The sequence below is a fragment of the Engystomops pustulosus genome, chromosome 2, assembly GCF_040894005.1.
Source record: "Engystomops pustulosus chromosome 2, aEngPut4.maternal, whole genome shotgun sequence".
Lineage (NCBI taxonomy): Eukaryota > Metazoa > Chordata > Amphibia > Anura > Leptodactylidae > Engystomops > Engystomops pustulosus.
This window is the reverse complement of record NC_092412.1, coordinates 71,971,593-71,989,738: the sequence shown is the minus strand read 5'-3', so window position 1 is coordinate 71,989,738 and position 18,146 is coordinate 71,971,593. Positions and strand designations below refer to the sequence as shown.

Here is an 18,146-nt window from a genome sequence, read left to right as displayed (position 1 = left end):
AGTTTATTTTTTTTTTTATAGGTAAACAGGTGAGATTTCACATAAAAGAGGCAACACTAAAAAAGGCGATTTCATACCAGTTCTGAAGACATATCACCAGAACTTTATCCCTCACACTAGTAATACCTGCTGGTAAAGTCATATCACTGAAAATGATCTGCCACTGATGCAATGTACCATAATTAGAGCTGTTTTTCGGATATGCAAATGAGTAGACAGTTCAATTTCTGAATAGAAGAGTCATGTTTTCTCCAGGCTGCCAGTGAACCATGCCTCGTTCTTTTGATTGACAAATCTGTGTCTCTTCAAATCTTAACCTGAGTAGATAGGAAGTCCTCTTCCTGTCTACTTCCTGTCCTTTTCAGAATGCTGTTCCTCTCACTGAATTGTGAATTTAGCAGTGAGCACTGTGGGTGAAACTGCAGATCTTCTCACCTTTTCACTCACCACGCAGTGGTCGAAGCCAACATAGACTAAGTCAGAAAAAGTTTTTTTCTCTGGAGGAAGATTGCTTGAGGAGATGCAGACACGCACAGGCTACAGCTAGCCCAAACCTCACACACACGCCGAATTTGCCACACGCTAGTGGCAGGGAGACAGGTAACGTGAATTAAACCTGTATAAACTACTATAAAGATTCAACATGCTGACAAAAGCATTTTTATATTTAATATAGTTTATTCAAAGAATATTGAGGTTCGTATAGAGAAATCAAAAAGTCAGAATCATTATAGGTCGCGCAGGACCTGAGCAGTGCTAATGAGAAGAAGCGTCCGTCTTATACGTGGCTATACCACACAATGATGTTTGACAAAGGCATTTTTAAAATCTCCATCATATAGGCTATTGGAACCTGTCACCAGCTAAATATGACATTCCTGGTGACAAGTTCACCTTGAAGGGGGTTTCCCATCTCAATCCCCTATGGATGTTAACACAATAAAGATAATTTTTAACCCTTTACTTCACAATTTTACTTAGGAGCTAAACAGCAATAAAACTATCATTCCCTAGGCTGGTCATTAAAAATTTCCAGAGTGTGGGCAGGGACTTTCTAAGCAGACACATTATGATCCATCTAGTTCTGGAAAGAGAACATGTGGTTAGATTATCAGGGTACAGGTTTATATGCACTTTTATTTAGCTTCTGAACTATTTACTAGTATCTGACACATAGAAAGAGAGAAGAGACGGATCAGAGATCATGAGATCCATTAAATAATAATAATTCCTTTATATAGTGCACACAGATAACGCAGCACTACACAGAGTTTGCCAAATCGATCCATTAGATGCCTATTACACGCTTTCAGCTCTGCTATTCCATAACACACTAGATGTGTAGTGCTCTCCTGCCGTCCCTCCCCAGATAAACAACTTAGCTGCCTGTAGCTTGTTGTCCCCATGCTGCTGCGGTTAGGACCTCAGATTCTATGTATGTGTGCAGAAGTGAGTGAGCTCTGTGCTGACTGCAGGGCGCAGAGACAGACAAGCTCCGTGAAGCCTCAGGCAAGATGGTGTACCCGAACCTAAAGTCAGAAGTTAGAGTCGTGTCTAGGGGCAACTGAAATTGTGTACAGCAGGACTGATAGAGACAGGGGGGACTTATATCTGCGACATGCTGTATTTTTGTTAATAACAGTGAATTAGAGTGAGTGATTTTGTTATCCTCTGTACATTTAAGAATCTTGTCTTCATGGGAATACCCCTTTAACCTTTTCAACAAAGGTTTATTGTGTCTGTTTTTGAACCGGTTCCCCTTTTAAGAGATCTGACCAATGGATTTCTATACAAAAAAAAGTATTGAGCACAGTATGAAGCTTTCTGTTGGAATCTGTCATGGTGAAAAGCTGATGACAGGGTCCCTTTAAGATGAAGCAGTGGGGGGTAACAAGGAGCTTCCATGCTCTGAAGACCTAAGCATGTTCGTAAATTAGCTCTTGTATTTTATGAAATGTGAGCAGAAATATCTGCATAAGCATAGCATATAATGTTTTCTATTGATTTTAATGTTTCTCTGATGATTGTCGGCTGTTTGCAGACGCGGCTGTCACATTAGGATATTTGACAGAAGACATGTGGGTTGGGCATAGGCTTTGATCATGGCTCTGCAGATTGCCCCTTCTGGTGAGCCCTTTATGTTTCTGATGGACTAGAGCTGCTATGGTTCGTTCCACAGATGGAGGAGTAGATAAGGGCTGGAAAAGTTGTTATCTCCATCATTTGCTACTACTAACAATTATGGAGGAAATGACAGGCCGTCTTTCCCTCACTAACAGTGTAATTTACCATATTTCAGGATCGATCCCATCTAATTACAAACACTGTCTGTCTGAACTGTAAATGGTGTAAAAGCTTGTTTAATGGACATTAGGAAACTCCAGGTAAATTCAATTTGCAAATTACATTTACTCAGCAGATCAAATGTACACAAACCAGATCTAAACGTCAGATGATGGCAAATTGGATTTTGGATACGATACCCATCTTGTGGCTACAGCTCCTGATTTGGGTGGAAGAGCTGAAACCTTGTATTCCCCATAAAGCTCCCTGCAGATGAGAGTGCTTAGTATTAGCTTCTATGCTTTGCTCTGGGACTCTTGTTCCTTCCCATCTTGGTAGTTTGCCAGCAAAACTTCGGTATGCAGAAGACTCCTTCCCTTGCCTCTTCCATAAAGTACTTGGGCACTGACAAGAGCTCCTCATAGAGCTCCGACCCTGGGGCATGTGTAAATGTGGGATCAAGCTATACTTTTCTGGAATTCTTCCACCCAGACAGTAAATGTTTGTCTTGAGGTACGTACATTACTGTATGGTGACTCTTGATGAATGAGAGTTAGTGTCTACTTATTTATAGCTAGAATACATCCTCCTAGTAACTTTGCTGTCATGTTTTTGTAGTTGCAGAATATTTTTCCTTTTTTGTTTGTTTGATTGTAGTGATACTCTTAAGTGGCTTTACTTGTCTCGGTGAAAAAATATATCTGCTTAGATCCGCAGCAAAGTTTTATGACTATTAAGGAAACTTTGAGTCAAGTTTCTGGTGCTGCTGCTTTCTTTACTATAGTTTCTTGCATAAAAATATTTTACATCTATCTCGATCCCTTTGTGTATGTTGGATACATTATAGAATATAGCTAAATGATATCTCTCCACGCTTCAGGTTTACACACAATGTAATATCCCTTAAGCCCTAGATCACAAATCCAGTAGCAGAATTATGTTCTACCATCAACTGTTTTACTGATATTGAAGTGTTATCTAACGTCATACTTTGTTAGGTTATTGGATTATATCAGGATGTCATTGTTAGCTGTTTCAATCAATATTGCAATGTTATCAGCATTATGGATTCACTCTCTTATTGCTCCAGGACAGGATACTGATCCAGGATCACCATGGATGGACCCATGTCAGGGTCTTTTGGGTGTGCAAATCAATTACATTATAGAGGCACTTGTGCTTTACATCTGTATCCACTCTATTGAAGTTGCGAATTGATCAATTTTTGTGCGTATGTAGATGTATAGTATTGTTTACTTCTAACTGCCTCCAAATGTTATTATTGTAGCTATTAGGCTTTAGTTCGTTGTTTAGTTTACTGTCGGATTGTTCCATGTTTGGGAATTCTTGCTGCGCATAGCATGCTGTATAATATTCACTATTCTGTGCACAGTCATTTCATTTTTAACCAAAAAGTGAATTAAGAGAGAATTGGTCTATAATATTAGGAGATGTGTTGTACATATTTTAGTCTGATAGTGACTGTGAATACCAGGTGGAGGATGAAATCTTTCTAAGAATGTTCTGTGTACATAATTCAAAAGAATTTGAATTCATTGAAGAAGATTTTGACAGTAGTAGGTGTCTTTCCAGATGAGGACTCTTATTGTAAAATGTCACCTGTTGAATAATAATAATTCCATTATTTATATAGCGCACACAGATTACGCAGTGCTGCACAGCGCTTGCCAAATCGGTCCCTTTCCCCAATTGGGATCACAATCTAATCAACCTACCAGTATGTTTTGGAGTGTTGAATGTTGTTTGGTTGGTATTGTCAATTTTCATGCACTTTAAATGATGTATGGCTGCCTTGACAGATCTATAGTTATAATTTGTAGCTTTTATTTGGGGGCACTGCCTTCCCTGTGCTGCTGAATCGCAAGCCACCAGTTAGGGCAGGAGCTTGTAGGTAATCTGGCACTACTTTCCTCAAAATTTTGTTGTGGTTGGGTATTACATACAGCTAGGGATACGGCTGACCCCAGTTATCTGCTTGTAACCCAAACCCATCTCAGTACATTAATGAAGAGATCCCCATAAGGCAGTGCTAGAAGGCAGAGGATGGAATTAAGCAGGGTCGGTAAATCGTTCTGTAAAAACACCAGTACATTGGCCAAACAGAATTTTATTTATTTTATTTATTTTTTTTTTGTCATTGTTTTTGGAAACTACAAAACATTGCAAGTCCACAACAAAGTGCAGTGTTTGGACTTAACAGTTGGTGTTCATAATGCAAATTAATAATAATTGTATTAAAGATTTATTAAGTTTATACACTTTGAAGAAATATATGAAAATAGTTTTTAAGTCATAAAATGTTGCTCTCGATCAAATCAATTGTATGGTTTTATATGTCAATAGAGATTTACTGTAGATATGCCCATCTTTCTCTTTTAGTCCATTATGATAAATTCTGTGAAGGGACTTTCGCTTTGTTCCTCACCCCCCTGAACCCCGTGGATTTCAGCTACTTTCAGATAAACATCCAGATTTCTATTTAAGGAAGTAAATGGTAAAGTGATGGAAAAGTACTAAAAATAGTAACGGCTAAAAGTTTTTCATCCAAATACAGATGATGCTGAAAACTACGTTTGCCGGTCGGTCTGGAGCTATGGGAATAAGATTTGACAGCGTATAGCTATCTATACATCAAACAACAAAGCAATGATTAATCTCTGTGGTGGTGGTTGCGGCTACTCCAAGACATGTGGAATATGTTATTATGTACATAAGATTAATAGGATTCTTTGTGAAACTGGTACAGTCTTTGAATTACAATAGATTTGCTGTAATATCCTATAAAGCTGTATAAATCCTTAAAATCAATCAATACAAAGAGCCTAAAAATACATTAACCTGCAACATAGTCTACATAGGAGAGAAATGTGCCTACAGATCTCAAAGCCTGTGGCTAACCAGATACTGAGGCGGCTTCTATCTCCGAAATGAATATTTAGGGGTTAATGCACATAGTTTAGTGAAGCCATGTAACTGTTCCAGGGGTATATATTTACTGGATTACACATGCACATAATTACAGAAGTGGAATACAGTAGATTTCCATGATGTCGGCAGATGTCTTAAATAAAGAAATTTGGTGATGTGCCTTTTCTTGTTTCCTTCCAGCAGTTTTATTCTCATGACTTATTTTTAGAATGGGCTTGTTCAGTACTTTCAAAATGTTTTAAATTAAATAACCCTTTTTTCCTCTTCTTGGGTAGGTGGTCACTTAAAGAAAAGTATTCTGTTATTCGATGATCCATTTTGGCCCCTCTCAAGGAGATTGTTTAGTGGTTGGTTTAAATGAACTCTGCCACCAGCTTTTTTCCCCATTATAGAAAATCTACCATCATGGATCTACCTAATAAGGTAGATCCAAAGGTAGGTTCTTGCTCCTCATATGCACAGTAGCAAATGAATCCGGTTTTCCCACTGGGTATGGCTGAAACAGATGCCATAGAGGGGGTTACTTTATGTATTTGGCACGCAAGTCTATCGTGGCCCGGTGGATACAGACTTGGGCACCAAAGGGCAGGAGTTCATATATCATATTAGAATGGAGATTAGAATGAAGGGTATACTTAAAACAAAAATGTCCCAAAAAATGTGAAAAGCTGTGGGGGAGGTGGCTGGGTATGGCAGGGCTCCCGAGTAGATCCCTGGTGGATCTACAAGTCGCAGGTACCCTGTAATTTCATATTTCTCTCTGTGTGGTTATCAAGATGATTATACTGAGATTGTATGGTTGCATGTATGTCCCTTACTTTTTAGGTATGATTTTTATGGATTTATAGACTGGTATTCGTAGAAGGATAAAAATTGGACTCCTATCTGTATGCCGTGGGAAGGAAGGGGGGGGGGGTGTTGGGTATTTCTGTATTGTTCTGTCTATATTTTTTGTTGTTGTTGTTTTGTTACGTGTGTGTGTGTGTGTGTGTGTGTAAGTGTTTAAAAAAAAAAACACAATAAAAAAAAATGTTTTTATCAGAAAATAAGGGAATGGTACGCGGATCAACTCTGGTACTAGGGCGTGGAGTTTACTCCAGCTTCACGACGTGGCTACACCATGCCCCTGTAGCCTCTGCTGATCATTTACATAAAACAAAGGTAACATTTTATATGAAATTACTGAATGTCAGGCTTATCCAAAAACTTGGGGTAAGAATTAGAGCAGGAACCTGCCATCGGATCTAAATTATTAGGTAGGTCAGTGATGATGGCAGGCATCCTATAAAATAATAATCCCTCAGGTAGGGTATGAAATGCCTGTTCTAAAATCCCTTCTTTTATGCGAGCCAAATTTAGAGGCTTTGGTTGTATAGTACCTAGTAAAAATATTCTAATGATCTGCCACTGCTCGATGACATGGATTTTTGTTTGAAATGTCAGATCAGGTGAATAAAAAACGCATTTAAATCCACATCACAAACTAACACAAATCTGCAGCAAAAATGCACATAAAAACTGCACTTGTATAAAGCAGATTTTGTGCAGATTGTCATGCAAACTTTCCACATGACAACCGGCAAAGTGTGCTGCAGCAGAATTGTGACATTTTTCACATCAGAAACAAGACAATTGCAACTGGTTTCTTGTGCTTTCATATTGGATACAGGATTTCTGCTGGGGTAAAGGTTTCGTGATCATGTGCCTGATACCCTTCGTGTTCACCAAGTAAGTGATCATGTGCAAGTCCTCTTGTTTTCACTGACTTTACCCTTAGGCCACTTTCAGTGCTAAGTGTTTGGTTAGACTTTGAAATCCTGAAAGTAATCCAAAACCTAGATCTCTCCATTTATTGGGGTCTCCGGTCTGGCTTTTGCAAAGAACTAGCTAAATACCGAATATGTGAAGATTGTGCACCAACAGTGAAGCGTCTTTAGAGGTAGATTTCTCCTTGTGTGTTGCCTAATGATGAGTGAACTACTTATTTCTGTTGTAAGGAATCGTGTCTTGTTACTTTACTATTAGGCTTTGTTATGGTTAACTCTTTCATAATGGAAACGATGTAGGTTCTCCAGTCTATTTATAGCACTGTTTATGGCAGTATAAATTGTGTAATCCTGTTTATTTTTAGCAGCTATTATAACATTAAAGAAATAGAAATCTGCCGGTTCTGCTTATTCCTTGTCTTCCAGCAGCAGGAGCAGCTACTTTTATCTTGAGCTGTAATAAGCTTTTCCGCTGGTTTCCTCTTTTGCAAATCTTCCCGAGCAGTGTGACAATCTGTGACAAACACACATGGCTGGCTGGGTACATCCCTTGTATGTGCTGGAGGAAGACGCACCAATGTCCTCCTCCTCTGCCCACAAAGAGATTTCCGTATTTCAGAAGGCCGGCACAGTGTAGACCATTTTAGGGCTGTGTATTTTATCGCTCAGGCACAACACACCACGCTTTGTTATTAATTTAGTTTGATGTGAAGGAAATTAATTGTACTACTTTTCCTTCCAGTTTCTCTTATTGTCAATTTGGCAGACTACCAGGGACTTAGGAAGGGTGGTTGCTTAGGAACAGGTTGCAAGCCGTAAATGTTAATTCAGCGTTCTTAACCCTTTTCCTACCACCATATATTAAGTTTTAGGGCGGAGAAAATATATTTAGTTTGACATTCAGCTGCTGGAGTTTTTTAAATATATATATATATATATATATATATATATATATATATATATATATATATATACCGGTATATTTTTTTTAGCCTGACAAATAACATCTTTTGGTAAATCCTAGCGGGTTACGATTGGATATTTTACTTGGGGCCATATTTAATGAATCGATGTCCCAGCATCAGGGTTGCCTGCCTAATTTTTGTTTTGTATACATTAGAAATCTATAAATGCAACTTTTATTTCTTAAATAATAACCTGCTTGCAGTGCAAGTATAAGCAGCCTCTTTTTATATTACTACAGTTTCCTCCTACACACTTTTTCAGGTCAGAACCACAATGGAAATGTGAGACTGGGACTTGTATTTGTTCTTAAAGTTTAATCATCATCTCGTGTTGAACTGAAGAGGACATATAATGGAGGGCATTAAAAAGGTGGCACTGTGTAACCAGTGCGGCTGAGGGCAGCTGTCTACAATACTGCACCAATTGTCTTCCTGACCATGGTGAAGGGTAGGTTAGACCTACCCTGAAAATACACATTTAGGCTACATTCACACGAACGTATGATTTCTCCAGTCCCGTATTTACGGGCCGTATATACGTGACGTTTTTCATCCGTATACAGCACGTACGTAACCTGTATTTTATACGTCACCATAGACTTCTAGGGCATACGGAACTGAAATACGGGAGAAAATAGGACATGCTCTATATTTTTATACGGCCAGTATACAGTACGGTACGGAACGGAGTTAACAATGGCAATATAAATGGTCAGACGTATTGTCAATTGAAATGAATGTGGCCGTATGTAATCCGTAAAAAAACGGTACGGTACGGATACGGCCGTTTTCATACGTCCGTGTGAATGTAGCCTAACACTGTAAGCTCCACATTGAAAATAATCCTAGTTACAAAATGAAAAGTTTAGCACAATGTCGCCTAGAAACTCAGTTCTGGGGTTATTTTAAAGTGGACCATCTCCCTATAAATTGTGGATATTGGCATTTTTCGGGAACCTAGAAATACAGTTTGAGGTACAGTTAAAAGAGCAATTTTCCTATACAGCTCAAGCTCCCAACTATAACTTTAACTGTGGATATCTCCTTGTCTGTGGTGCCTAGAAACAAAGTTAGAGTGCCTAGAGTTATGATTGTTATTTTTTTATACTAGGATGTAGATTTCTGTTCATGTGGGGAAAAAAAAGACATCCCCTGAAAATAAGCGCTAACCCATCTTTCCATCACAAAATGTAATAATAGCTAAAAGTATAGAAATCAGAACTCTGTAACATTGAAAATAATGTATATAATGTGTGAATAGTGCATGGACTAAAACAATGTACCAGTAGTATCAGAATGAGATTTTTCACTGCAGTTTGCAAAGGAAGGAAATGGATGATGTTGTGATTGTGTTGCTCCTTATGTATTCTCGCTGTATTATTGTTTTATAAAAGAGACCTCAAAATAAGTGAAAAACATGGTTGCCTAGTGGTTATCACTGTTGCCTTTCAGGAGCATTGTAGACCTAGGTTTTAAATAGACCAAGGAAAATATAATGATTGAGCTTTGTTTCTTTATCCTTCTACCTAACAATAACCTGAAAATTACACAGATAGCATTCTGCCCTCATTTGGAGTCCTGTCTGTATGTGCTCCAGCAACCCCAATTATCAGTATCTTCACTTCCTTACACTGTACTACATAGTTTTACTGTGAATACATAGTAATATGAGTTTACGTGCATGTGTTTTTTTTTGGGGGGGGGGGATTTCATAATGATTTAACTCCACAAACTGCCTCCAATCTATTTATCTATGGCTGTGCCTAAAGATTAGCGTACCCCTTAGGCCAATGGTAGCCATTATAAGGGGTGTCAATTTGCCGGCAATATGTCAGAGTCAAGCAGCCGAATGGGAACGTTTGGTCCGCTGTTCTCTTGTTGTGACCATAGAACAATTTGTCGTCTTTTCTATTTTGAAGATTCGCCATTACACAGAAAACTCACTTTAAAGAAAAAATATATATATATATATATATATATATATATATATATATATATATATATATATATATATATATATATATAATATTATAATATATTTAAAATGAGTCATTAAAAGGCAATTAATTGGTTATTCTTTACTCTAGTGGATGGCAATGTCTTTATTATCTTAAAGGGGTATTTTCACGAAGTCAATCTCAATCACTGATCTGTCTCATCCCTATTTGTGTCAGATAATAGTACAATGTTCAAAAGCTAAATGAAAGTGTATATAAACCACATTGTTGGCTTATAGAACCAGATGGATCATAATGCGTCTGCTTAGAAAGTCCCCGCCCACACCCTGGAATCTTGCACTGAGCAGCCTAGAGAGTAATAGGAGCTAAAATAGCAAAACAAATGAGTAAATTGTGACGTAAAGGGTTAAAAATGATCTTTATTGTTTCATCATCACTAGGGAATTGCAATTTGAGAATTTTCCTTTCGTGGGAAAATCCCTTTAAGTATTGGCGCATTCCCCTTAAAGGTTTTAATAAAAATATGCAGATGAACTGCAGGTGCATTGGCTATGACATCGGAATGCCTCTTGATCCATCTGATTATTTATGCACGCCCTTGCGCCGTACTTTGCAACCCGGTCCCGGGTGTCGCTCAAGCAGACATCCCGTGACTTCATGATCGACAGGCGGGACCAGGCCGCAGCTGCCTCCCAGCCTCAGAAGAGGGACATGACATATCAAGTGTTCTGTATTTCTAACTCTCCAAGAATATTGGAGCACATCAGTGTGAGTCTATCATGGATTACAGGTCGTGGGGGGTTGTGGGCCCAAATCCTTATGACTGGTTATACACATATACAGTAGTAATGATTGAGCTATCGCACCATCTTTACTCCTGTATTACATTCTGGCCTGTTATAACACCATATAATCTAATTGTATAAGTTGTCTGTTATTTTACGTAAAAAAAAAAAAAAAAAAAATCCATACATGCAGACGGTAGCTCATAGAAGGTGCAGAGTCTGTACAGGTGATGCCTGACTGTGAAGAGCAGTTATACTTTCCTTGTTTATTTACAGGGAGGCTTGGCACCGAATACTTGAATCTACAGTAAACAGCGCCTTTTGTTATACTTGGTTTGCATGAACCTTTAGGTAAAGCTGCTATTTATAGCCATAAATTCCGATTGCATTGGAATGGAAAGGGGTTCAGTACAGGATATGATCCAGCAGAGAAAGCGGCTGTGTTCCTCTTGGTTAAACTGAACGCCTGCAGACTCTTTCCTGTCATGACATCAGAACAGGCTTTATTTAACCCTTTGCTTTCCAGCCATCCCACCCTTTCAATGACTTGTAAAATCCAAGCTCCCATCTGCAAAGATATTTTTTAGTAATGTACTTTAAGCATGCTCCCCAATTATTGTTGTTGGATCCTGTCATATCAGAAATTCAGGTATTTTAAAAAATTGTTTTACTAAAATAATGGCACAGATCGCAAATGTAAACGGCTTTAATAGTTCGGTAGGCTGGATTATAGTACTTAGATTTCATGCAAAAGTATTATTATTAGTATTATTTGCTATATTTGTACAAGGAGGCATATAGAACTTTTTCGTTTTCGTTTTGTGCGGCACGCACATATCTTTCTGTTTCCAGCAGTGAAAGGCTGAGGTAGAAAACCTAGTTCCTAATTATAGGTTTGATGTTAATTCTGAAGTGTGAAAATAACGGGTTGTCATGAATAGTTGGAGACAACACTGTGATCTGACAAGATATAATTGCTAATGTGGGATCTAGCATTCGGCAGTGCTGACTTTACAGAACAGGCTTCAGGGCTGCTCCAGAGCTGTGGCAGGCTCTCCTGTGCCATGGTCATCTTCTAGCTTGGCTTTAATAATTTTGGGAGGTAGGTGCATTGTCTTGACATCCTAATTTTGTACACTTCTCACTACTAACCAGCATCTTTCCTACTAAACTTTTATTAATCCTTGTAGTAGTAAATCCTTTCTTTTTTTTCTGAGTATTTGGGTTATTGCAGTTGGTAAATGATGTATGTTTCATCAAGTAAAGGATAAAGAATGCATTTTACTTTACTTTTAGAACTTTTATTCCAGTTTTAAAGTAATGTAGACTTGTATGAGAATGCCGTATCTAACCCCAAGTTACGTAACTGGAAATTATTTATAAAAAGCACTGGTTAGACTTGTGCATGTAAATATAATGAGATTATAATTGTACACCCACTAGCATATGAGACTGAACTTATCCTGCAGTAGGCGACACAGACTTCACTGTTAACTTGATGCCTGCGGATGAGTTGGCATAAAGTGGAGTGTATTTTTTATTGTTTACTATATCCTTCAAGTTCAGAGTTGAAGACTTGAGTGTTCCCTGGAGTCCAGACTCCTTATAAATGCATGCTCACTGTCTCATGTTACAACAGGTCACATTGCAACCTTGGCTCCCTGCTTCCTGTGACCGCTGTGACTTCAGCAGCAAAGTGAGGATGTTTTATCATCCTGTCATATCCCTGCATTGCTGGCAGACCTCCAGCCATGAAGGATCTGCTTCTAAAAATAGACCTTGCTGGGGTTTGTTTTCCCCACCGGGATATGACAGCAGAGGCTAGGTCATGCCAAGCTGTCACTCTCCTGATATGTTTTTATTCACATTGTCCTAATTAGGGGGAGGCAATGGCGAGTCTTACTGATACATAGCTGGATGCCACTGAGAGCCGGCTGATCTATTTTCTGGATTCCCCCGGTGAAGGATTTGGGGATATTTGCATTAATGAACACACACTGCGTTTATATATATTCTGCTTTAATTACAGCTAATTATTTATCCTTATGTATACCAGATATAACATCATAATTAAAATGTATGTGTGGCATGAGTGCTAATGATATAAGTACATGGAGTGCACACTGCTAGCTAGCAGTTGTTTCCTGTGGAAGCAAAAATAGACATTTCAGCAATGTGTGGTCTTGTAGGAGACCAAATTGTATCCAGTCCTTATGCCATAAATTTTCAGTGAAAAAAAATTGTTTACGGCACTCTGCTAATTTATACTCACACCCGTTTTATTTATATACAGTTCCACTAATTTATTTATAACAACCCCTATATACACATTCCCAAATTAAATTATATGCAGAACTGCATATAATGCCACACAGTTTAATTAAAATCCAGACCCTATATTCAGATCCCCCATAGACAGTATATAGAGCCATGCCTCCCCCAGTAGTTACATATACACAGCCATGACACCCCCCAAAAAAATTAAAAATAATGGTAATAATAAAATATAATATTTATAAAAATAAAAGGTGCCACTATAATGAATTTTTCAGGTAGTATGGACTTGCCCGCTTTTGCCAAGTCCATACTACCGTTGGTGATCTGCCGCCCTTCTCAAGGGTCCACGATCTGCCTCCTGAGGCGTGATTTTTATTCAGCTTCATGGCACATGTGGCCCTGTTATCAAGATGAGCTGGAGACATGTTATCAATGGTTTTCTGACTTACTAAAGTATAAAAATGAGTTTGAGAATTGATACTTTTCTTATGCTGCTTTGACAGTGTCACTGAGGAGGAATAAAAAGGTTCCCCCGACTAATAAAAATAACAATTCCATAATCATTTTTTTGTTTATATAAAAGTTTAAAGTCCTTTTCATCTCCTGCTTTCTGTGTTTGTATATTAAAGAAGTAATGTTTATGTATCAGTAATTGTGTCTAGATTTAAAATAAGTAGTAGTAATATGGTAGCATTAACTCTTTAACCCCTTAAGGACCAGGCCCTTTTTCGTTTTTGCGTTCTTATTTTTCACTCCCCACCTTCAAAAATCTATAACTTTTTAATTTTTCCGTGTACAGAGCTATGTGATGGCTTATTTTCTGCGTAACAAATTGCACTTCGTAGTGATGGTATTAAATATTCCATGCCGTGTACTGGGAAGCGGGAAAAAAATTCTAAATGCAGTGAAAATGATGAAAAAACACATTTGTGCCATTTCTTGTGGGCTTGGTTTTTACAGCTTACACTGTGCGCCCCAAATGACAGGTCTATTTCATTCATTAGGTCAATACGATCACGGGGATACCAAATTTGTATAGGTTTTATAATGTTTTCATACATTTACAAAAATTAAAACCTCCTGTACAGAAAAAAAATTCTTCATTTTGCCGTGTTCTTGCGCTAATAACTTTTCCATACATTGGTGCACAGAGCTGTGAGTGGTGTCATTTTTTGCGACTTCTGATGACGTTTTCAATGCTTCTATTTTTAGGACTGTGCGACCTTTTGATCACTTTTTATAGAATTTTTTCTATTTTTCAAAATGGCAAAAAAATGCCATTTGCGACTTCGGGCGCTATTTTCCGCTACGGGGTTAAACGCAGTGAAAAACGGTTATTATATTTTGATAGATCTGGCATTTTCGGACGCGGCGATACCTGATGTGTTTATGATTTTTACGGTTTATTTATATTTATATCAGTTCTAGGGAAAGGGGGGTGATTTGAATTTTTATGTTTTTTTAATATAATTTTTTTTTTTTTACTTTTTTTTATTTATTTTTTTTTACTATTTTTCAGACTCCCTAGGGTACTTTAACCCTAGGTTGTCTGATCCTACCATATACTGCCATACTACAGTATGGTAGTATATGGGGATTTTGCATACCATCTATTACAATGTGCAGATCGCACATTGTAATAGATGGCCTAAAACATGATAGCCTCGGATCTTTGTGTGATCCGAGGCTGTCATGGCAACGGATCGCCGCTCCCCGGTGACGTCACGGGGAGTGACGATCGGAGCCAAGATGGCGGCGCCCACGCGCCGCCGGCTCTTTAATGCCGCCGGCAGCTTTGCCGGCGGCGATCAAAGGGTTAACACCCGCGATCGGTGCAAGCACCGATCGCGGGTGTTAGCGACGGGCATTTGCTTCATTATGAAGCAAATGCCCGGTGAGTATGAAGAGGGCTCAGCCCGTGAGCCCTCTTCATACTCCCCCATGCGCAGTAAGATGTAAGGGTACGTCTTATTGCGCTATGGGGTTAATGACGTGTGACATATTAGTAGATCACAAAGCTGTTATGGGAGTATAAAGAGGGCTCACAGGGCACTGCCATCTTTGTTCTGATTGTCACTCCACTTGATGTCAACGTGGAAACCATACTTAGATATTTTTCTTACGTTTTACTAAATTTCTCACAATGAAGCCTAATATGGCGAAAATCTATATTGTTTTTGTATGCAGAGCTGTTTTTTTTTGTGGGACATGTAGTACTTTCCAATTTTTTTTATGCATTTTTTGTGGGATGAAATGGCTACAAATCAGTTTGTGTGGTGAATGTGTTATGATTTTGATATTTTTTACATTTTATATGTCATTTTATGTTAATGGGAATCTTGGGCATTTTTGTTGATTTTTATTAATTTTAAACTTTTTTATTAGTTCCACCATTGGACATGAACAGGCACTTATCTGGCAGGCACATTAAAAGCGGTTGCAGTGCATCCAGTATGGCCAGTGTTTTGGTGAGACGTCATCTCAGTGAGGTGATGGCAGTTACACATCATTACTATGGTAACAGAGCAGGACAGTCTGTTACATCATCACTGGGAGCAAAGTATAAGCGAAAGGAGGAGTTACTGAGAACTAAAGGCTCATGGGACGTGTAGTTTCTAGTTGTGCCCATTTTGGTGATAACTACACCTCCTTTAGAAACCTCATAACCCTTTTGTGAATCATAAAAGCAAACTATTTAAGTTCAATTTTGTGACTGACATTGGGTTTTGTTAGAGTCCTGTATTTATAGCATTATTTTAGCATTTTATAGGCTTTTCTATCAGACATTCATATTCCTGGAATACCCCTTTAAATAGGAGTGTCACAGCAAAGGGTCTGAATACTTATGACTATGTGATATTTCAGCTATTCAAAAATATCCACATTTTTTTTTATTCAAGATGGGTTGCAGAGTGTACGTTAATGAGCAAAAAAATAACTTTTTTGATCTTGCCAATTGGAAAATTATAAAATTTAAAGGGGTCTGAATACTTTTTCGAACCTGCTGTTAATAAAAATAACAACTGCAGTAAAAATGCACATAAAACCATGCGTGTTTGATGTAGATTTTCCATATGACAATATAAAAATAGGGTTTTTTTCACTGTGTTTAACCCCGTAATTGAAAATAGCGCCCAAAGTCACAAATGGCATTTTTTGCCATTTTGAAAAATATAAAAATTTCAATAAAAAGTGATCAAAAGGTTGTGCAGTCCTAAATATAAAAGCATTGAAAATGTCATCAAAAGTCGTAAAAAATGACACCACCCTCAGCTCCATACACCAAAGTATGAAAAAGTTATTAGCGCAAGAAGATGGCAAAATTAAGATTTTTTTTTTGTACAGGAGGTTTTAATTTTTGTAAATGTATGAAAACAGTATAAAATCTATAAAAATTTGTTATCCACGTGATCATACTGACCGAATGAATGAAGTAGACATGTCATTTAGGGCGCACAGTGAAAGACGTACAATCCAGGCCCACAAGAAATGGCGCAAATTTCTTTTTTTCATCATTTTCACTGCATGCAGAATGTTTTTCCCATTCCCAGTACAGGCGGTCCCCTACTTAAGGACACCCGACTTACAGACAACCCATAGTTACAGACGGACCCCTCTGCCCACTGTGACCTCTGGTGAAGCTCTCTGGATGCTTTACTATAGTCCCAGACTGCAATGATCAGCTGTAAGATGCCTGTAATGAAGCTTTATTGATAATTCTTGGTCCAATTACACCAAAAATTTTGAAACTCCAATTGTCACTGGGACAAAAGAAAAAAAATTGTCTAGAACTTCCATTATAAAATATACAGTTTCGACTTACATACAAATTCAACTTAAGAACAAACCTCCAGACCCTATCTTGTATGTAACCCGGGGACTGCCTGTATACGGCATAGAATATTAAATACCATCACTATGAAGTGCAATTTGTTACACAGAAAACAAGCCGTCACACATACATGGGAAAGAAAAAAAAAGTTATAGATTTTTGAAGGTGGGGAGTGAAAAATAAAGATGCAAAAACGAAAAAGGGCCTGGTCCTTAAGGGGTTAAACACCTATATGCTGGCGTGTGCCTCCTGAAACAGGATGCATTCTTTTTGCATCTAATTGCTTGGTATTTGAGAAAAATGCTTTGGATTTATTTAATTAAACTTTTTCCTCAAACGTTTACCATGTTTTATATAGTACCATCATTCTGCAACAATTTTGGATTGTGGGATACAAATAAAAACAAATCGGGCCCTTACAGGTAAAGATGGTTAGATGAAACAACAGGATTTAGGGCCCTGATTGCAAGAGCTTACAGTCTATTAAAATCATTACACCTCATTGATTGGTCGTGCTACTATGTATCTAGGGTACAGAGATTAAGATATACTTTTGTGTTTGTCGTTGATGCCCAATGACATGATTGTGAGTCTTTCCATCAGGCATGGTATACTTGGAATTTGTCATTATTGCTTTTTAGTTGTCCAGTAAACGGTATCTGTGTTTGAATGTGCTCAATTTTATCCCCTCAAAACGATATATGAATTACGAAGGATTTGTTCAAAATGAGAGATCTTTATTAAACAAACAAAACCTGCTCTGAATTATTTTTTTCATTGTATTGATACAGCAAGTCTATTCTATTGAGAGTCTGTATAGACTGATAATTATTCATCATAAAAAACAGAATACACTTCGTTGCATTTGTAAATGAGTGTGACCTTCTGAAATGCTGGAGGAGGGGACTGTGGCAGGAGGCATGTTGCTTTATTTAGTATTCTATCCCTGAATCTAAAAATATGCGTAATTCAAAACATCTGCTTTTTCTTGTTTTGTGGCTTAGTTTTCCAGATTTAAGCAGCTACATTATGTAGTTACAGTGGTAAGAGACCAAAATACCTTCCAGACACTGAGAGACTCCCTCCAGGGTAGACAGTGTTTATTCTTGTTAAATATTTTAATGTGTTTTTTTTTTTTTTCATAATTTTTGTTCCTTTTCTTTTATAGAAAAGATCTGCACTGTTACATCTCTGGTCTATCAGGTCACTGGTTACTCTATTGATGCACTGCTTCACTTGCTTAATCTTCAGCTTATTTTATTGTTGAGATGCGTGAAGTAGAGCATAAAATGAATGTCGTTACACTATTCTATACTAGGGGTTGCCTACTG

The 18,146-nt window shown here is 37.9% G+C and overlaps 1 protein-coding gene across 5 annotated transcripts in view; it reads left to right on the top strand.

Annotated features, from left to right (window-relative positions):
• Positions 1–18,146, top strand: part of DGKH (diacylglycerol kinase eta) — a 136,802-nt gene that overhangs the window by 34,467 nt on the left and 84,189 nt on the right. Inside the window, exon 1 of one of the 5 annotated variants that reach the window (XM_072135277.1) lies at positions 2,676–2,796. The exons of the other annotated variants lie outside the window; for them this stretch is intronic. Coding sequence (XP_071991378.1) covers positions 2,734–2,796 — 63 coding nt within the window. The 5' untranslated portion in view covers positions 2,676–2,733. Of the gene's footprint in view, positions 1–2,675; positions 2,797–18,146 lie in introns of those variants that run through there. 5 annotated transcript variants of the gene reach the window in all.